At 35.2% G+C, this 23,204-nt stretch overlaps 1 protein-coding gene across 2 annotated transcripts in view; it reads left to right on the forward strand.

Moving 5' to 3' along the window:
• The window catches only part of LOC106874729 (uncharacterized), a 1,612,306-nt gene that overhangs the window by 274,961 nt on the left and 1,314,141 nt on the right, over positions 1-23,204 (forward strand). For both annotated transcript variants that reach the window (XM_089349018.1, XM_089349017.1), the window contains exon 2: positions 17,133-17,291. In XM_089349018.1, coding sequence (XP_089205144.1) covers positions 17,133-17,291 — 159 coding nt within the window. The remainder of the gene's footprint in view (positions 1-17,132; positions 17,292-23,204) is intronic.

The following is a 23,204-nucleotide window of genomic DNA, read 5'->3' on the forward strand; positions in this document are numbered from 1 at the left end:
TTCATTGATCTATTCACTAACAGTGTCAGCTCATAACAATGGTAGAAGTGACAGCAGCCGTGTGGTAGCCACTCAATGCAACTAATCAGCATTTAACATTATTTTATATTAAGAAAGGTATTTAGTTGATAAAATATTCATAGTAAGTGTAGTTGTGATTGCAGTGGTGGCACAAGTAGCAGAACAGTTATGCAGTACCTACTACAACAACAAATGGGTTTTACTTACAACTCAAATACAAGCATTTACCAACAGTTCAAGGTAACTCATGCAGTAACCCACTTCTTTGCGCCACTCAATGTGGAAACCACTTCAATTAAAGTTATCCTTGAAGCAGCAGCAGCAACAGGCAACCTTTTGTAGCCACACTTACACAGCATGCACTTTCTGCAATGAACTTTATTAATTTACATCCCAGTTTCTCTTTTCTCAAAAAAGACAATAGGTTGCTAGAAAATAAAATAATATATTTACATGCACATGTCATACAGACTCACATATTTGAATGTACATACTGTGCAAACTTATTCATATGGGTGCATACATCATACAGAATCATTTGTGTGGAACTACATATCCTAAAGACCCAAGTGTTTGAACACTTTTATGAATACACATAAGTTTCATACTCATATGGGACCACATGTCATGAAACTTTACCTTTATATGGTGCATACATCATATAAACTCACATGCATGTTCATGTTGTATGGACCTATTTGTATAGTTACACAAATAACTTTATAAACTGCTGTGTTATTCAATGACATTTTTTTATATTCTTGATGTTTTTCATATGCTTGTTGACAAAAATTTAATCCTTTTTACTTCTAACATTAATCTTTTTTATAGATGAATCTTGTTAGTGCTAAATTAATTTACTGAAAAATTTTTAAAATATTTGTTCTCTCTTTCTGTAGTTATAATAAAATATAACACCTTATAGTTTATTTTGCATAGCAACTTTGGTTGAATTTATATTTTCTATACTTCTATAAGAAATTTCACAAATATAAATATGCATTAAATTGTCAAAATCGTAAAATGTTTAGACAAACTCATTAGGTAGAGTAAAAACTCATATCAACTTATGTAAAACTTGAAATTTTATTTCCTGTTCCTTTCTAACAACTACATATTAATAACATACTTCATCGATGGAAATACATAATGCAACATTACCAAGCCAATTTTAGGATCTCGTTGTCACTCAATCTCAAGAAAAATCATCCAATTGTCATCCACCTACATCCTGCTATCTTAAACTGGCTTAAAATAAGACATTCTTGAAAACAAAACTAGATGGTCATGGCTTAAATGTCTTTGACTTTTGGTTGATTTGTTTGACTAAACCCTTCAAGGTAGAGTGCCAGCATAGCTACATTTGTATGACTGAAAGAAGTAAAAGGATTTAAAAAAAATAAAACTGAAGTGTGGGTTCCTGCATTTTTGAGAAAGACAACCAACAGTAATGAGATATAATAGTTTTCAAATTCTAGATGACCCATAACTTGTTACTATCCAACTCAGGATAGCCATGTAAACTTATGAAAACAATAACTTTCTTTGACAACTAATCATAAGTATATGTTGTGAATGTGAAGCATAATCTGTTGTGTCCTAGTGTTTACTGATAACTAATTTATCAATCCTGAATAGATTAAAGTCAGAATTGATTGGCAGAATTTAATTCAAAATTTGGGAAGTTAAAAGTAAATATTGCCTCAATTATTTGACTTGAATTAAAGAGTTTTCCTTGTGTTTTGATTGTACTCACAAACAATTTAATAAACAATGGGAAAAGTTCATATTCTATATGAAAAGACATTGATTATCAGTTTCAGTTTTCAGCTATTGTGTTTAATTTTTGAAAGAGAAAATTAAAACTACTCTGAACTTAAGCTTAGAATAATCTCAGAATTCAACAGATTTATTTATTATAACTTGTGAAGTTAATTATTGTTTAACTAAAGTTTTATCTTATCAAATATATAATACTATCTACTACATATTCTGCAATTTTGAATATAATTTAGTCTTCAGGATTTGCATTGCATCAAGTTCATAATATGTTATTATCTTCTGAACAATAGATTTTTAATTGATAGACTATATTCAATATTGAATAACATACCACTGTTTACATGAAATAATCTTAGTTTTTTGCATATTGTTTAAAATAGGTACCACATATACAATATAATATTCTACAATAAGAATATAGAACTAAGTACATTTCCAATATTTGCCTGGGTATTAAGTATGTGTTCCAAGAGCCATTTCTACATTCTTTTTACTTAAAATGAATAGGATGGGATCTGTTTGTAATTGTAACATATTTATAATTGCTAAGTAATAACAAATTGCATCCATGCTCAGTTTGAAGGTCTTAACATTAAAGTGATAGTATCACATTGAACATGCTTTATGGTTTTATTGTTTTACTGATTTCAATTATTAAGATGCAGCCGTTCTGGCTACTACATTCAGGGGTTTTAACCACTTGTATCAATCACCCATTCTTTATTTTAAATCTGTTATTCATTTTACTGGTTTTACTGATTTATTGAATGCAAATCAGAACACTATTGTATACCAGTATATATAAACATACCTACCTTGCCCCAAACATATATGTGTGTATGTGTGTGTATGCATGTGTGTGTGTGTGTGTGTATGTATGTACATACACATATCTCTATCTATCCATATGTACTTACACATACACACACAAGGGATTTCCACCACACAATTTCTGCCTACTAATTCAACTTACAGAGTATTGGTCAACCCAATGCTAGAGTAGGAATCACTTAGAGAATTATTATTTTTAAATCTCACAAGAGATATTCAGCAACAGTACTTCGTATTAAATATTATTTGCCAACATAACATGGCAGTCCAGGCTTAGGACAAATGTTGCTGTAATTTATCCCAAGAGACATTGTCTCCAGCTGGCTATACGGCACAATCGCTGTCCTTATATTTTCAAACAAGGGACTCTAGCACCCCTACTCATCTCAAAACAATATTTGTGTATCGTGATTTCCTAGTTATTTCCCTTAATCAGCTCAGAATAATTGCTCGGGTAGAGGTGGCGCTGCCAAATTCCCATTTGAAATAAATAGCTTTCAAAGTGACAACTAGTCACTGATCTATAAATTAGAAAATTACTATTTTTAAATCTCACAATGAGAGACACAGATCATGTTGTATAGCCAGCAGGAGACGATGTCTCCTGGGGCTAAATTACAGCAACTTTCGTCCTAAACCAGGACTGCCATGTTGTTGGCAAACAATCTTTACTAGAAATCACTTGTCCAAGATTTTGCATGGCAGGATTGAACCCAAAATAGGATGGTTGCAAAGTAAACTTCTTAACTAGATTACTGTGTATAGAATTCATTTAATGATATAAATATAAATGATAAATAACTAGTAAAAAATAGTTTTCAGAAAATATTTCGTTTTGATGCAAACCACAGACATTGAGAATATGTTAAAAACAATTTCTCTATTAGTATTTATTTTGATTAAATACAAAGGCATGTTTACTATTATTGATTCTTCTTTGTAGAATTTAACTAAAACCTGGAAAATAACATCCATTCTAGGATTTATATTTTAAGATGTTAAGAACGTAAAGATTTTAATGGTTTTATTTATCCTGTTCTATATAAGACTATATTCATCCTCACTAAGTGGGTGACACCTGAATAATTATCATGTCAACTTTGAACAAAGTTAGGTGTGACTGTATAACACTTATTAATACATTCATAAGCTTTGCCAAAACTATATTCTTTTATTCTTTTATATGTTTCAGCCCTAAGGATGTGGCCATGTTGGGGCACTACCAGATTATTTTATATGGTTATCATGTCATTTAGTACTGAAGCTGCAAACATTTTTCTCTTATCAGTTTAAAGTCTTCTCTTTTGAGATTATAACTAATCTATATTGATATAAATTTCATCATCATCATCATCATCATCATCATAATGGTTACAAATTTTTCCATAAGGACAGCAATCTGTGGGGAGGGGACGAGTTGATTACATCGACCCCAATGTCCAACTGGTACTTATTTTATCAACCCTGAAAGGATGAATGGTAAAGTTAATCTCAGCAGAATTTGAACTCAGAACGTGACAACAGGCAAAATACTGTTAAGCATTTCATCCAGCACACTAATAATTCTGCCAGCTCACCACCTTGATTATAATAATAATGATGATGATAATAATAGTAATAATAATAATGATAGTAACGATAGTAAAAAGTATCCCAGGGACAGCTAGGAAACTTAGGAGAGTTCTTGGCATCTAATGTTACTTGTTGTAGTCCGATGTTAGGAATTTTTCTTTTCCAACAGTCTTATCTGTTTGAATAGCCTGCTCGTGAAATTAACATGCAAGTGGCTGAGCACTCCACAGACACGTGTACCCTTAACGTAGTTCTCGGGGATGTTCAGCGTGACACAGTGTGACAAGGCTGACCCTTTGAATTACAGGCACAACAGAAACAGGAAGTGAGAGTGAGAGAAAGTTGTGGTGAAAGAGTACAGCAGGGATCACCACCATCCCCTGCCGGAATCTCGTGGAACTTTAGGTGTTTTTGCTCAATAAACACTCACAACGCCCGGTCTGGGAATCGAAACCGCGATCCTATGACCGCGAGTCCGCTGCCCTAACGACTGGGACATTGCGCCTCCACTAATGAAAATAGTAATAATGTGTTAACATGTCAATAAAGTGCTCACAGTAGTTCCTTCTAAAATACCCCAGCCTTTTTGAATATAAGCACACAACAGATAATTCAGATATACCATCCTTATCAAGAAGTTCAAAACGTGTTGTTTGAGTTAATGGATATCCCACATCCGAACAGCATGCCAGTGACCCATTTTGAGATCAAGCTGAGAAACGAAATCTAAAAGAAATTAAGTTGAATATCTGCCACTGTTATATCACATATGACTCACTTAGCACAGGTAATTAAGAAACAAAGGTAGCTGCAGAGAATTAGCATGAAATGGAATAATGCAATGGCACAGCAAACTTAAAATTGTGATGGAAGCATAACTTTCAGGTACTATATATAATACTTATTTCTGAGATTACTAGCTGGGCTCACATTCTACATGTACCATAATGGATGCAGTGAAAGGAGTGGTTGATCCACTGATGCAACGTCATCTTGTATATAGAACATCATCATCATCATCATCATCATCGTTTAACGTCTGCTTTCCATGCTAGCATGGGTTGGATGATTTGACTGAGGACTGGTGAAACCGGATGGCAACACCAGGCTCCAATCTAATTTGGCAGAGTTTCTACAGCTGGATGCCCTTCCTAACGCCAACCACTCAAAGAGTGTAGTGGGTGCTTTTACGTGTCACCCGCACGAAGGCCAGTCAGGCGGTACTGGCAACGGCCACGCTCGAAATGGTGTCTTTTATGTGCCACTGGCACAAAAGCCAGTCCAGGGGCACTGGCAACGATCTCGCTCGAAAACCCTACGAAGGCCAGTCAGGTGGCACTGGCAACGGTCACGCTCAAAATGGTGCATCTTATGTGCCACCCGCACAAGAGCCAGTCCAGGGGCACTGGCAACGATCTCACTTGGCTTGCCGGGTTTTCTCACACACAGCACATATATATCGTCGTCGTCGTTTAACGTTCACTTTCCATGGTAGCATGGGTTGGACGATTTGACTGAGGACTGGTGAAACCAGATGGCTACACCAGGCTCCAATCTGATTTGGCAGTGTTTCCACAGCTGGATGCCCTTCCTAACGCCAACCACTCAGAGAGTGTAGTGGGTGCTTTTACGTGTCACCCGCACGAAGGCCAGTCAGGTGGTACTGGCAACGGCCACGCTCATCTCGCTCGAGAAACCTCATGTGTCACCCGCACAAGAGCCAGTCCAGGGGCACCAGCAACGATCTCGCTGGAAAATCCTACAACAATCCCACACAAGAGCCAGTTCAGGGGCACCGAAAAAATATATGAAAACCGTTGGTATTAGGTTGAAATGGAATCAACTTTACTACACATCATACATAGGTGTTTGTTTAGGATATGTGTGCAGATGCATTCATATTTGAGCATCCATGTATTTTTTCTGAGTGCGTGTATATGTATGTATGTATGTATGTATGTATGTATGTATGTATGTATTCATTCTAAATGATTGATACAGAAGACAGAGTAACTAGAAGCTTTATTTAGCTCAACAGTTGTTTCAGTTGCCTTATGCACTGCTCCCTGGTTGGTGGGGAATGATGTAATGACATCCGATGCATCTCGCAATACATCATCAGGTGACATAATAGGTTTCAGAAGTTATAAGACTTACATTTTGCTCCAAGCTAGATAGTGGTGGTATTATGGTATGTTGCTAGAAGTTCAAAGGCATTGGTGAATCAACATATATATGTGTATTTATGTATGCATGTATGTCTTCATGGGAATATTGAAACTCAGAGTAGATACATCTGTGACTAATAGTGTGTGAATTGATTTTAAAAACTCTTTGGATAGAAAAAGTCAAAAGCTACTCTTGCCACTCAAACCCACATCTGTAAATATAACAGACATTTGGCCATGGGTTGGACAGTTTGACTGGGGCTGGTAAGCTGGAAGGCTGCACCAGACTCCAGTCTTATTTGGAATGGTTTTCTATGGCTCGTTGGCATTAGGAAGAGCATCCAGCCATAGAAAACCATGGAGTCTGGTGCAGCCTTCAAACTGGAGTCTGGTGCAGCCTTCCAGCTTACCAGCCCTGGTCAAACTGTTCAGCCCATGCCAGGATGGACAATAGACATTAAATGATGATGATGATGATATACACATATGCACCATATTACTCTATGTATAAAACACATTTTGTTACCTGCAAATTGAAATTTGCTTGCATCATATACACCAAAGTATAAATATATATATATATATTTAAATAATAAGGGGGGGAAAATGGAATATTAATTTGATTAATAACAATTTAAAACCAGTGGCCCACCATATTGAAAAATCTGAATCTTCAAATTCTTACATACACACACACACACACACACACACACACACACACACACACACACACACACACATATATATATATATATATATATATATATATATATATATATATATATATATACAGTAGTACCTCAGTTTTTGAACAACTCTGGTCGTGAATAAATCATCATCATCATCGTCGTAGTCATTTAACGTCTGCTTTCCATGCCAGCATGGGTTGGATGGTTTGACTGAGGATTGGCAACCCAGAAGGCTGCACCAGGCTCCAATCCAATCTTGCTAAGTTTCTACAGCTGGATACCCTTCCTAATGCCAACCACTCTGAGAGTGTAGTGGGTGCTTTTATGTGCCACCAGCATGAGGGCCAGTCAGGTGGCAGTGGCACTGGCCATGCTCAAATGGTGCTTTTAACATTCCACTGGCATAGGCTACCATTATGGTCTCACTTGACTTGCCGGGTCTTCTCAAGCACTATATCTCCAAAGGTCGCTGTCACTTGCCATTGCCTCAGTGAGGCCCAATGTTCGAAGTCATGCTCCACTACCTCATCCCAGGTCTTTCTGGGTCTACCTTTTCCACAGGTTCCCTCAACTGCTAGGGTGTGACAATTTTTCATACAGCTGTCCTCATCCATTCACAACACATCGCCATACCAGCACAGTCTTCTCTCTTGCATACCACATCTGATGCTTCTTAAGTCCAACTTTTCTCTCAGGATGCTTTGATATTGCTTCACCTCTTATGTGTCCATCATTTGATATTGTGTCCTTCCTTTGATATTGCTGCTTCTCTTATGTGGCCATAGCTTACACCGGGAATATCTTATGGAGTTTCTGCCTATGCTTTCTCTACAGATCAAGCAGGGCCATCTACTTGAAGAGATTTGTGGTTTGTTTGCCTTCCTACTTAAGACTTTGGTTTTTACTAGGTTGACTCTAAGGCCCTTCGATTCTAATCTTTGCTTCTTTATTGCCCACAAGGGGCTAAACATAGAGGGGCTAAACATAGAGGGGACAAACATAGAGGGGACAAACAAGGACAGACAAAGGGATTAAGTCGATTACATCGACCTCAGTGCATAACTGGTACTTAATTTATCGACCCCGAAAGGATGAAAGGCAAAGTCGACCTCGGCGGAATTTGAACTCAGAATGTAATGGCAGATGAAATACCGCTAAGCATTTCGCCCAGCGTGCTAATGTTTCTGCCATCTCACCACCTTCTCCTCTAGTTCTGATAATGACTCAGTAATAGAGAAGCTCCCAGGATCATCCTGTCTTGAATTCTTCTGTTATTGCCAAGAGGACTATGATGAATAAGAGGGGGCTGAGGACTGATCCTTGGTGACCCCTACCCCTACCCGGAATTCTTCACTGTACTCTTTGCCAAACCTCACCTTACTGACATCATCCCTGTACATTGCTTGTACAGCTCTCACTAACCATTCATGTATCCCTAGTTTCCTCATTGACCACCAGATAAGGAATCGAGGGACCCTGTCAAAGGCTTTCTCCATGTCAATGACAGCCAGGTACAGAGGTTTATCTTTGGCTAGGTATTTCTTCTGCAACTGTCTTACCAGAAATATAGCATCAGTGGTGCTTTTCACTGGTACAAACCCAAACTGCATCTCATCTAGACCGATTCTCTTCCTAATTAGTTGGGCTATGACTCTCTCCCTGACTTTCATTACCTGATCCAACAACCTGATACTTCTATAATTATTTGTATCTAATGTGTCACTTTTACATTTGAAGCAGTTGACTATGGTGCTGCTACACTAGTTATTGGATATGACTCCATGTATCACCTGGTTGACTATACGGGTGACTAGACTATAGTCAACACTGCTAGATATTTTAAACGTCTCTCCAGTGTTTCCTAATGGGCCGGAGACTTTCCCTGTCTTCATACCCTTAATCGGGCTATATACATATAGATAGATATAGATATATATAAAGCACGATTTATTTGTGATCAGAGATGTTCGTAAACCAAGGTACTATTGTTTTAAATGAATTTGAGAAAGACAGGTGATAAAGTACAATTCATTCATGATCAGAGTTGTTTTAAAACTGAGGTTCTATTGTATATATAAAAGCACCTACTACACTCTCGGAGTGGGTGGCGTTAGGAAGGGCATCCAGCTGTAGAAACTCTGCCAGATGAGATTGGAGCCTGGTGCAGCCATCTGGCTGACCAGTCTTCAGTCAAACTGTCCAACCCATGCCAGCAGAAAGCTGATGTTAAATGATGATGATGATGATATGTTTTACATAATCTTTGTGTAAATTTATTTAAATAAAAAAAGCCTAGTACACTCCATGTCAATGTGCTATTTTATTATGTATAACAATAGCAGTATTTTCCTTTCAAAAACATAACTGTTTATAGTGCTCCTTAAAAAAAATTTCAAATTATAACGTGGCTGTATGGTAAGCAATTTGCTTCCCAACCACATGGTTCCCAGTCCAGTACCACTGTGTGGTACCTTGGGCATGCGGCATGTGTCTTCTACTTTAACCACAGACTGACCAAAGCCTTGTGAGTGGATGTGGTAGACAGAAACAGAAAAGAAGCCCATTGTATGTATATTTATGTTTGTGTGCGCTTTTTTATCTGTGTTTTTCCTCCACCACTGCTTGACAACCAGTCTTGGTGTGTTTACATACCTATAATGTAGCAATTCATCATAAGAGATCAATAGAATAAGTACCAGGCTTAAAAGAATAAGTAGTGGTGTCAATTCATTTGACTAAAGTTCTTCAAAGCGGAGCTCCAGCATGGCTGCAGCAGATTAATGACTGACACTAGTAAATATAAAAGATAAAGGTAATGGATGAGGGGGAAAGAGTGATTGCTGTTTTATGCAGAGTGGGATGACATTTCAGGCCTAACTTTTTCAACAAATAAAAAAAAATCGTTTTTGAGTGTTTGCATTAAATTTCAAATGAGCAATGGAGTTGACCAATCAAAGTGCCTAATGCAATTAGTGTTGACAGTCACTTAATACATTTCTCAGTTTTTATTGGCCACTCATCAGTTTGGCATGTGCTTACTATCAAGCTGGGTGCATAGCCAAAACCTAAAGTATTGTATTTTAGATATTAGGGAGCAAAATAGTCTTTTCATTCTTTTATTTTACATTCTATTTTTTTCTCTCCTCACGTTGTCTAAAGAGAAGAGACTGTCTTATACTGCTAAATTCAAGTTTGGTGTCATTATTTATGCAAAACCCCATGGAAATGAAGATATTTTAGTCCTCATCAACCAAAAAATAGATAAATAAATATAATTCATTGTTGGCTCACTCAAGAAGGGAAATTGAAAATTACTTAAAGTGATAAGTGCAATTTCTGGAGAAAAAAATGCAAAATAGCGAGATCTTGAAAATATACTATAGGAATGTTTTTTCAATTAGAGAAGGCAAGGAATATCAATTCTACAAATATGATAATTTTGAAGTAAAGAGGATCATATGAAATGATAGTCTAGAAGATTTTATTGGCCGTGCATCATGGTGTTATTGGTTAATGAAATAGAAAGGTCTAGTTATGAGAACTAAAGCGTAAGTTACCCAAAGAATGTGCAGTCAGGTGGAAATGAAAATTTGTGCTTTTTACAAGTATATTTATTATACAGTTAAAAAAAGAAGTTCCATTTGAATTGTCTAAAACAGCAAACATGGATGAAACATAGTTAACATTTAATATTGCAAGCAAATGAACAAATGATGTAAAAATTACTAAAACTGTTACTGTGAAGACTATTGGACTAATCAAATATAAATATCACATTATACAGTGGTGCTAGCAGACTGAGCAGATGGAACAAAATTATCACCAATGTTATTTTTAAAAATGAAAACAATTCCTAAAGGTAATTTATGCAGCAGTGGTTATGTCCTTATACATGGAAAAGGATGAAGGGATGAAGGTAGACTACGACTTTGGTTTGAAAAAATTTAATGCAACATCCAAGGTTTATTAAAGAAGCCTTCTCTCCTCATCTGGTATTTCTTTAGAGCTCATAAGATGGGAAAAAAATGAGAGAAAAAGCTAGTGATTTAGAAATACAACTGGCTGTTTAATAAATCAATTGCAATCTCGCAATGTTTCTGTAACAAACGCTTTAAGAATTTAAGGAGAGAGAAATTGAATAACTGGACGCAGCAGGAAGATTTTGTTATAACTTTAACTGGAAGAAGGAAAAGATCAATCCTTGCTCTGCTATGCATGTGGGTGAACAATTCATGGGAAAATATAAGAAGTAATAAAAATATAGTGATTGAGTCATTTAAGAAATGGTGTGTCATATATTCTGAAAAATATGGTATATTTCATCATTACTACCACGATGTAATATCTGTATTCCATGCTATTTGACTAGATCTGACTAGTCCGAAGGCTGCTTTGGTCATCAATGTTTGCTATGGTAAGACATCTCTGGTTGGATGCACTTCCTAATACCAACCACTTTACAGAGCATACTGGGTACTTTTGATGTGCACCACCACAAGTGAAGTAACTTATAAGATAAGATATCTTGACAGAGAGTAGAGGGTGGGCTGTATTAGAGACAGTAGCTTAGTACTTGCTGTTAGCAGACTATAGCAGGAAAAGAGACATGAACAGGTGCCTTACTGTAGAGGAGATACATAGCTACCCCAGGAGGAAAGGTAAAAAGGATGATAGTGATGCAGTATCAGAAGGTTGATAGAGAGAAAATAGGGGCAAATAATTAAGTAAATTCATGAGAGTATGAAAGGAGAGTATAAGAGAGTAGAGATGTGGATTGAACTGAAAGCAGTGAATAGTGAATATGGAGGAAAACGTGTGCAATGGCGAGTCTCAGTTTGGGGGAATGTAAGGAAAATAAGAGTGGGTCATGAAGGAGTTGATAGGTGGTAAGACAAACGTTAAAAATATCATTTTCCCATCATCTTCATCATCATTTAATGTCCAGTTTTTCATACTTGCATGGGTAAGATGGAATTTGCTTAGGCAGGTTTTTCTATGGCCAGATGCCCTTTTTGTTGCCAACCCTCACCTGTATCCATGTAAGGTAATACTTCTCCCTTTTTCACAATAGACTAGAAGCAAACATCATCATTTATATAACAATGATGCTCATTTACAACCATCACATATCACAACAAGGGTACACATAAACGCAACCACTCACATGCATACATGTATATATATCTTTATCTTTATAGTGTATATTAAATGATATTTATCTTTCACTGGATGGAGTACTTTTTTTGTTGATCTGATCATAACAGAGCAATAAGCACTACATATATATAAATGTAACAGGCTTCTTTCAATTTCTATCTACCAAATCCACTCAGAAGGCTGTGGTTTCCTTGAAGCTGTAGTAAAACATACTTGCCCAAGACATCATGGATTGGACTGAAGAGCACATGGTTAGGAAGCAAGCTTCTTAATCACACACCAACACACACACGTGTGTGTGTGTGTGTGTGTGTGTGTGTGTGTTCTCCTTTTTGGTGAAAAATTGCGAACTACTGTTTATATTAATTTTATATATATACACATTAGCGAATCACTAAATCATCCAATGATCTGGATGATACAAACATAAATATTAATGGCAAAGTAAGTCTAGAAAGAGCCGAACACTCAAGCTGTCTTAACTGATGAGGCAACAGAAATTGCCAAAACTGAGGTGTCAATACTAAGAATTCTTGATTGGCACTTTTCAGACAATTATGGTGTCTGTTAGTGTAATGCTAACCACTCCGAGAGTGTAGTGGGTGCTTTTATGTGCCACCGGCATGAGGGCCAGTTAAGTACTACTGGCAATAGCCACACTCAAATGGTGTTTTCATTCGTGTGCATTAACTACAGCATTAGAGCATTTAGCCCTTATTTCTAGCAATGTAGGTGTTTCCTAACACCCTATTCACATTTAGTGATATTTGTAATTCTCTTTTTCTGGTGAAACATTGCAAACTGCTGTTTATATTAATTAATATGTATATATATATGCATATCTGTTTACACACACACACACACACACACACATATATATATATATGTATATATATAATAATAATAATAATATTAGGGACAAAATCCAAAATTACAGGTAAAAACTCAATTAAAATGATATATGTATATATATATATTTGCATATTTGCTTACATATACATATACATACATACATATATATATATATGTGTGTGTGTGTGTGTGTGTGTGTGTGTATGCATATTTGTTTACATATACATACATGTATACACATACGTGGCTATTTTTACTTACAGATCTATCTCATATTCTTTTTACTTCATATATCCTGAATATTCCTCTCAATCTTTTTTTTTTGTGGAGTGGGCTTTTCACAAAAAGTAATCACAAGGGATTATCTATTGTTTGATCTGTTTTTAACAACTTTTCACCCTTCAGTAAGGGTGATACTGATTTGGCTGTTTCAGAATAACAGACTATTGTAATATGATAGAACAAATGGCTTTAAGCAATTGCTGTTACTGAAAGAGGCATCACCATAGAGTACATTTCACATAACTAAGTTGACATCCTTCCTTTGATTGTTAGATAACCTTGCTAGAACCAGAAGAATAATATCTAGTTGATCGATAATCCCTTATTACTGCAATCTTTACTTATTGGCCCATTTCAATTCTGTAACATTTTTGTCTTATCCTAACACTATTTACAGTTCTTCTCTTAAGAATTTTCTCTCAAGTATTGTGCATCAACTCAATTTAAGCTCATGTATTATATACACTTGTTTACTTGCCTTCAGCCATATTTAGTTATTCTTCTATAACATAGAACTAAATATCACATGCAATTTGTATGTAATGTATACTGATTAGTGGAACATTCATATAACAATGAATTGTGTTAACATCTGCTTTATAAAACATCAATAGTACCATCTATTAAGTTTAAGAAATTTGTTCAACATTAGGTGGAGCTCCACCATGGTCACAGTCTAATGACTGAAACAAGTAAAAGAATAAAGCAAGTAATTTTATTTTAGAATATCTAAACCATTAAATTTTTAGATTGTGTTGCCGTTTGATATCTTTTTTTTTATTTTGTTAAACTTGGAAGAAGAAGAGGTTACCTATGGCCTTTGTGTGCTCTCTGAGACAGGAGAAATTCAAGTGGAACAATTCAAAGACAACAATTTTTCCCATGTCAATGAGTGTAGGAAAGATATGTGCAGAAAAAGAATTCCACAAGGTTGATTCCAGATGGCCAATTCTAGAGGGGAATCATCATCGTCATCATCATCATCATCATTTAATGTCTTGTAACCATGCTGGCATGGGTTGGATGGTTTGATCAGGGCTGTCAAACTGAGATGCTACACCAGACTCCAATCTGATTTGGCATGGTTTCTATGGTTGAATGCCCTTCCTAATGCCAACCATTCTGAGAGTGTAATGAGTGATTTTATGTGCCATCAGCATGGGTGCCAGTTGTGTGACACTGGTGTCTGCCACGACTATGATTTTTCTTGGCTTCATGGGTCATCTTCTTAAGCGTGACCTAATGCCAAAGGTCTTGGTCATTTGTTATTGCCTCTGTGAAGCCCAACGTTTGAAAGGTGCTTTTTACATGCCACCAGCATCAACCATATTGCCTCTGTGAGACCCAATACACAAAAGGTGCTTTTTACATGCCACTGGCATGGGTGCCAGTAACATGACACCAGCATCAGCCATGACTATGATTTCACTACTGACTGGAAATAGTAGTTAATGTAAGGTGTGGGGGAAGATGCACATAATATGCGTGATGAGAAAAGAAGAGGTGTGAGTTTAGAATGACAGGAGGAAGGTGGTACAAGATCAGTTAGATCTAAGAAGCAGAAATCATTGGAATAATAGTTGAAATGTCAGCAAGAAAGAGAATAGAGAGAAAGATGATACAGCTGTAGGCTAGAATCTGGAGCATGACTCGGAATGATTTCATGGCAATCTCTCAAGTATCCTTTCTCTGGATTGAGTTTATATACATATATAGTTTACTCTTCTATTAAAGTATGATCTACAAAAAAAGTATTCCACCCAGTGAAAGATGAATTTTATTTAATGTACACAGTAGCTCGTAACTGTATACTGTGTACGTTAAATAATGTACGTATGTATGTACAAGGGTTGGAAACACCTTAAAATTTCAAACAAATCTATTTTAATATGGGGTAGGACTGCCTTTAGCAGTAATTACTACTTGAATTCTATGAGGTATGAACTTGTACAAAGTTTGAATTGTTTCCAAAGGAATTTTTGTCCATTCTTCAGCTAAAACAGTCTCCAGTTCTCGTGGTGATGGTGGAGGATATCGACTCCTTACTTGTTTTTCTAAAATGCGCCATAAATGTTCAATAAAATTGAGATCTGGGGTCTGTGGTGACCAGATAAGATGTTCAACTTTACTGGAACGTTCCTCATGCCATTCAGTAACGACTTTAGTGGTGTGAATTGGTGCATTGTCATCCTGAAAGATTGTGTTTCCCTCCGGAAACAGTTCCACAAACATAGGATGAATTTGATCAGATAAAATGCTTAAATAGTTTTGGCTATTAATTCTGCCATGAAGGGAAACCATTGGGCTGGCAGATTTCCAAGATATAGCCCCCAGATCATCACAGATCCTCCTCCATGTTTAACAGTTGGAAGAAGGTAGTCTGGGTCAAATGCTTCTTTTGGCTGTCTCCACATGTATACTTGGCCAGTGGTCAGAAATAATGTAAAGGATGACTCGTCCATTAAAATAACATTCTTCCACTGCTCTAGGGACCAATTCTGTAGGTTTTTACTCCACTCTAAATGTTTTGCAACATTTGTTTTTGAAAGTAGTAGTTTTCTGATTGCAGCTCTCCCATGAAATCCAGCTTTGTGCAGCTCCTGGCAAACAGTTTTTGTGGAAACTGGGTTCTCGAGGTGGTCATTAAGCTCTGCAGTAATTTTGGGAGCTGTACTTCTGTGTTCCTTTCTAACAATTCGCATAAGAGTCTGACAGTCCCTATCTGAAAGCTTTAGTTTTCTTCTGGAGTTTTGTTTCGACGAGGAGGTTTTTTTCCCTGTTTCTCAAAGGCTGTCATTACTTTCGAGACAGTACTTCTTGATATAGCAAATATTTCGACTGTTTTCATTATGCTAGTGCCTGCCGTATGAACACCAATAATTTGACCTCTTTGAAAGTCTGATAGATCTGTCATTTTAATAAATTTTAATTATCTTTTTCTGATGATATCTGAAAAGAAACAGTAATTTTAGCAAAACATATTAAGCAACACTAATAATAAATAAAAAAAAACATACAACTAAACAAGCTTTTGATGGTTTTATAGATATTTCAAAATTATGATGCTAGGTGTTTCCATTATTTTGTCCAACCCCTGTATGTATGTAAGGCAGCAGCAGCACTCCCAGATGCAGCAGCTATATTCTATTGCAATTCTCTTTCTCCTCAGCCCTGTAAAGGATTAGTAGTTGTTGCAATGGGTAGATGGGAATGTGTTAGAATATCTCAGTGACTGGGACCTAGTGTTTAGAACTGTTACAAGGGCTCAATTTGCATGCTGCTCTTATCTAAATGGTGAGGAAGAGGTGTTAAGTGCAATGATGATTTTTTTTTTTTTTGTACAGTGACTGTGTACTTTTTTTTGTTTTGGTTTGAAGGAAATAAATTTGGCACAATCCCATAGGGGCATGTTTTTGAGTCAGTGCAGATTTGGATGAGCCATCCAGTTCGTATATGGATGACACTTAGGTGTGGAAGATTACAGAATGAAGGGTTGTATTATTTCTGTGAAAGTGGCTGTTGGAGATGACAATATGTAGGTCGTTGATTTATCGGAGGAAAGGTATTAGATGTTAAAGGACAACAGAGTTGATAAAATGTGAGTTAGAAAGTGTTCTCTGGCACAGACCATAATAGAGTGGTTTATTGATTGAAAAAATTGAAACAAATAGATTTAATTAATCTCTAGCGATTCTTATTTGAATAAAAATGCTACAGTTTTATCATTATCCAAAATATTTTGCTCATCCTTATATTTATGAAATGAAATCTATTACAGACAAAACTTATCATAAGAGAAAAACAGTCCTACAGCCGTGAAATTGTTTTTGATCTGGCTACATCCTCAGACCAACCTCGATCAAGGGTTCCTCATCTGGAGCACCGCTTAATAAAGAAAAATGATTCTTTATTATTACAAGTCACAGTTGGATCTGCGGTAAGTATCTCTAAAATGTTTTTTGTGAAAATGTAACAATTTTAAATTTAAACCTACTTGTATCAAATCTTCACTTTGGAGTCTAAGTTTATATTTGAAAATTATAACTGATAACTGATGCTTAATTTTCACATTAAAATAAAATTGTTGTTTAGAAGTGCAAGTGGAATGAGTTTAAAACCCATTGCCTCTAATGAATTGAATTAAACTTCCTTTGATGACTAAGAATGTATTTCAAACTATTTGTTTCTGAAAGAGAAGAAAAATGCACATGAGTAAAATTTCTTCAATTATAATTTTAAAATGTTTAATTTTAAATGCAATGTAATTTGTATTGGTACATTTGTCTCCTATCAATAAATAGAAAGAAAGTGTTGTAGCTCTATGATGCTTGCTATGAAATAAATTTTCTTTGTTTATATTTTCTTTATATATTTATGTATTTTATGTCTTTAATTTAACTTCGTTATATGATTGGAGTGTAAGTTTATAATTATGAAATGTAGAATAAATTATCATTACATATTAATGAAAACGAAAAATAATTAAATTATATTGAATTAATATAAATAAACTAATAATAACAAACAGAAATCAACTAGTAATAGTAAAAGAAACCAAATGGGTTGCTTTTAAAAATAAAATGATACATTTAATTAAATCAAAATGTTGTCATTTTGTACTAATACAAAAACACAAAATGTGTATTAAAGGAATTTTTATAAGATATTTGCTTGGAATAAACAAAGAGTTTCAAAATAATTTGGATTATATTGGGCATCCCTGAAGACCTCATTGTTATAAAGTTTATCTTACTGACACAAAAATTATTTTCTTTCCATGGAATATTTGTACACCATAGAGCCTTTTAACACACTATTTCACCAATACAAAGCCTAATTAGAAATTATCCCTTTTTAAAAACCATAACGAAGAACCAGTCGAATACATACACACAAACATGCACAAATATATATATATATCATCATCATCATCATCATTTAACATCCGCTTTCCATGCTAGCGAGGTGGTTGGACGATTTGACTGAGGACTGGTGAACCAGATGGCTGCACCAGGCTCCAATCTGATCTGGCTGAATTTCTACAGCTGGATGCCCTTCCTAATGTCAACCACTCCAAGAGTGTAGAGGGTGCTTTTACATGCCACCGGCACGTGGGCTAGTCATGCACTACTAGCAATGGCCATGCTCAAATGGTGGTTTTTATGTGCCACCTGCATAGGAGCCTGTCCAGCGGAACTGGCAATGACCTCACTCGAATGTTTTTTCATGTGCCACCGGCACAAGTGCCAGTAAGGCGACACTGGTAATGAACACGCTCAACTGGTGCTATTTACGTGCCACCGGTATGGAAGCCAGACAGCTGCTCTAGCAATGATCCCGCTTGGATGTACCAGGTGCTGTTAGCACTCCACTGGCATGGGTGCCAGTCATCAAATTTGGTTCAATTTCGATTTCACTTACCCCAATATATATATTAGGATTAGGATTATATTACCCAAGAGTCTTTCTATTATTTAAGTAAGGTAAGGTGGTGAGCGGGTGGAATCGTTAGCATGCCAGGTGAAATCCTTAGTGGTATTTCGTCTGTCGCTACATTCTGAGTTCAAATTCCACCAAGGTTGACCTTGCCTTTCATCCCATTTGCGGTCGATAAAATAAGTACCAGTGGAAAACTGAGGTCGATGTAATTGACTCATCCCCTCTCCCAAAATTGCTGCCCTTGTGGCAAAATTTGAAACTATTATTTAAGTAAGGTGTAATTTAAGGAAGATTTTGCTATTAGTTCAAGACTTTGAAGCGAATCCATAGAAACTCTTTTGTTGACCCTTAAAAAGTTCTATTTCAATGTACTTGTTGGTTTAGGCGCTTTGGGAATAATAATGCGACATCTTGATAACATTATTTCTTTGTGGAATTAATTGCTATGATCTAAAAAGCCTGTTAAAGTTGTTATGTCCCAAAATAAAAAAAAAAAACTTTTATCAATATCTTTTTACGCAAAGGTATAAATATCATTTCCATTATTTTGAAATTCATAAGTGTCAGTTTTGAGACCTCCTTTGGCAAATGTATGCCATATTATCGATAGCTTGAAATAATATTCAGATCTTGGTAAGTTTTCAGAATGGCAAGAGTAATAAACATATTAACATGTTTGGTTTGATAGGAGTCAAAAACAAGTGAGAAAATAGAAAGATGTAGATTTTCTGAGAATACTTGAACAAATTTGATAGGAATGAAAGAATTAGGAAAAACCTAGTGAAGAAAATTATACAAGGAAACTCTTAAAAAGTGTTGTATGCAAAAGTTATGATGTATAACAAAAGTTTTTTTCTGAAAGCTTTTATATGATATTGTTTGAATGATAAATCCTACATATAGCGTAATGTATGAAATGAGTTGGAATTTGCTAATGACAATTTTTGCAAGTGATTTATACTTGTTGATATTTTTTTTTGTCCTTTGAATTTGTTTAAAATTCAATAGTATTGTATTCAAATAAAGAAATGACTGTATTTCAAGATTTTGGTTATATCATAGTATTCTGAGGAAGGTCCCATTTGAAAATGAAATATATAATATAATTTATACAATATTGCATAAATGTTTTATAATGGTGTAATAAGGATATTTAAATTCTTCATTAATCAATAGACCATTGCTTTTTTTTTATTTATGAAGCAGCACTTGATAATTAAATGATTACATTTTGAAAACTTAATCTATAAATTATGCATTGCAAACAAGAGTTTAACAATATTAAAGTCATGTGAGTTTATAATTAGAGCAATACATCACTTGTTTTTAATATTATAAGAGTAAGAATAAAGCAAAATAGTATTTTACATGAAAATTTTAATGGTATCCTATTACAGCAACATGTTAAACTGTTATAATGTTTGAAAGGACTTCACTGAAAAACAGTATGTCTAATTTTAAATATGTTTTACATATAATAATCGTACATTTTCCTATTGTACTCCTATTCAAAAATAGCATGGTGAATTTGAATTTCATTCATTCACCTTCCTGTCTTATAAAAAAAAATATCAAATTAAGAAATGAAATTCAACTTCACTGCATTTCTTTTTATTATAAAATGTAAATGAGAAAGTTGAAATATTATATGTTGATATCCATAGAAATAATTCATATCAGTATTTCAAGGAATAAAAACTTCTCTAACATAAATTGCACAGTCTCATCATAATAAATTTAATGAACTATAAGAGCAGGGATGTACAACTAAATCTTCACAAAGACACCATCTAATATGGCAAAATTATTGCAATCGTGAGTGGTATCCATGGTACAGGTAAACCTAGGAAGAAAGAATAGGGACTGATTAGATCATTTCTAAGAACATTATGCCTGAAGATATTATGGTAAAAGATTTAACATTACAGTATTGTAAACTTGCCTAACTCCTACATTATAAGAATATACATTATAAAACTAGGATAATCATCAATTGCAAATAAAGAAGCCATATAGATAAAATAATTTTATCTATTAAGTATCCACTGTTTCAATCATTATTTTCCATTGGCAAAATTATGGAATATTAGCATAAACAAATATCATTTATAAATTTTCTTTGGTTTCCTTACAGAAATATTAAAAGTAAAGTATTCAATACTACATAAACTATTGACTTAGGTTTTATTTGATTTTTCAGATCCTATGTTAATTCCATGCTAAAACAGTAGACTTTTTTTTACAATTATATACAGTTCCCATGCTTATTATTAAGATAAAGAGCTTTATACTATTTCGAGCTGGCAATAATTGCTCAAAATATTTATGAAACTTAGAATAAAAAGTGAGAAAATTACTATTTTGCATAATTAGTCTCTCTCACAAGTATTCTCGCCAATAAAATTTAATTTGTCAGTCTAATTCCTGTAGCAATGTTGTTTACTATTAAATTAGTTTTAGTAGGATGTATTTTAGACAAAACTCTTCCTTAGAGATAAAATAAAAAGTATGTTCGAAGTGTATCAATATATTTGGAGTGTGTACCAAGAGGTGTATTACTGAGTATTAGAAATCATGATGGCACCTTACTGAGGCCAAGATTGTTGCATTGTTCACTAAGACTATCACTGAAATATATGGAAATTACACCAATGTGTACTGGCACAATGCTCTTTACCAGGATTGAACTTATTTGTCTTTATTGCCTTTGACAATAATTTTCGTTCAGTATGGGAACACACTTCCTCTATCTCTCATCTTTTTTATCACCTTCCTTAACAGCTTTGTTACTTTAAATACTATCCTCCTTTTCAACTCTTTGTATTACAAGAAGTGTTTTTCTTCTTGCTCAACACACATCAATACACTGTTCTTTTTTCCTTGACTTCACAAGAGGTTAAACTGATTTTTGTAGAGATGAGGATAGTTATATTAAATTAAACATTGATTCTGTTCCCTGCTGAGTTCAAGTTAACAGCTTAACCAGTCTACATGTCTCACATGCATATACCAGTGAACAGAATTCCATTTTCATCCTTTTTCACCTAGCAGCTATTTCATTACAATACACTATTATATTCTGCAGCTTATACTTTCTGTATTCATACCAAATGATTACTTCTTTTTTACCTCTCCTTCAAAAAAGATGAAAGTGTATATGGTCTCTTTAACAGATATCTCTTATTTCTAACCAGTCCAATAACAAATGCTTCAATGATCCCCCTCTCGACACCATTCATACCTGACTTTATTTCTGTTTGCATATAAACAGGTTTATATTTTGGGTTTTATAAATACAAACCAACATATTTTGCCTACATTTTTGCATGGTACAATGTAACTTTCCACCAGATGGCTCTTGTAATCTTTCATGTGTCGCTTTTTCTGAATTTAATGTTTTTCCATCTGATTTTCTTTCTCACATTCTTTTCACGTGTATACCACATTCATCGGGTGCATGTATGTATACATGTATATGTATGTGTACATAAATGCAAATGTAGGCAGAAACACATGTGTATGTATATGAGTGTATGTGTTATTGTATGTATGATATGCATATTTGTGTATCTGTACATGTGTGTATAATCTTACACTTAGGTTTGTGGTATATATCTATGTGTATATATACATATGGACATGCATACATACATGCATATGTACGTATGTACATATATACACTTCTGTGTGTGTGTGTGTGAAGGGGCAAGGCTTAATGGTTAGCATGGGGCACTCAAGATAGCAAGATCATGGTTTCGATTCCCAGATCAGGAGTTGTGTTCTTGAGCAAAACACTTCAATTCATATTTCAATGCAATCATTTCATTATCTGACATGTGGCACATCATGCAAATGTCGATTTGATGGAGGAAGTGAGCTTATGTGAACACAAACATTTGATTGCTATAAACAAATCATCTGTGTGGCCTTTTAACAAGAAATTGCAGAAACCTCATATGTCATCTAACAATGGGAGAGTCCATTATATATATATAATTTGATGACTGGCACCCGTGCCAGTGGAGTGCTAAGAGTACCATCTGAGCGTGATCATTGCAAGAGTAGCTGTCTGGCTTCCATGCTGGGGACACGTAAAAAGCACCATTTGAGCGTGATCATTACCAGCGTTGCCTTACTGGCACTTGTGCCGGTGGCATGTGAAAAACAACATTCAAGCGAGGTTGTTGCCAGTGCCGCTGGACTGGCTCCTGTGCAGGTGGCACGTAAAAGCGCCCACTATACTCGTGAAGTGGTTGGCATTAGGAAGGGCATTCAGCTGTAGAAACTTTGCCAGATCAGATTGGAGCCTGGTGCAGCCATCTGGTTCACCAGTCCTCAGTCAAATCGTCCAACCCTTGCTAGCATGGAAAGCAGATATTAAACGATGATGATGATGATGATGATGATATGT

Source organism: Octopus bimaculoides, chromosome 3 (assembly GCF_046866305.1).
Source record: "Octopus bimaculoides isolate indiv1 chromosome 3, ASM4686630v1, whole genome shotgun sequence".
NCBI lineage: Eukaryota > Metazoa > Mollusca > Cephalopoda > Octopoda > Octopodidae > Octopus > Octopus bimaculoides.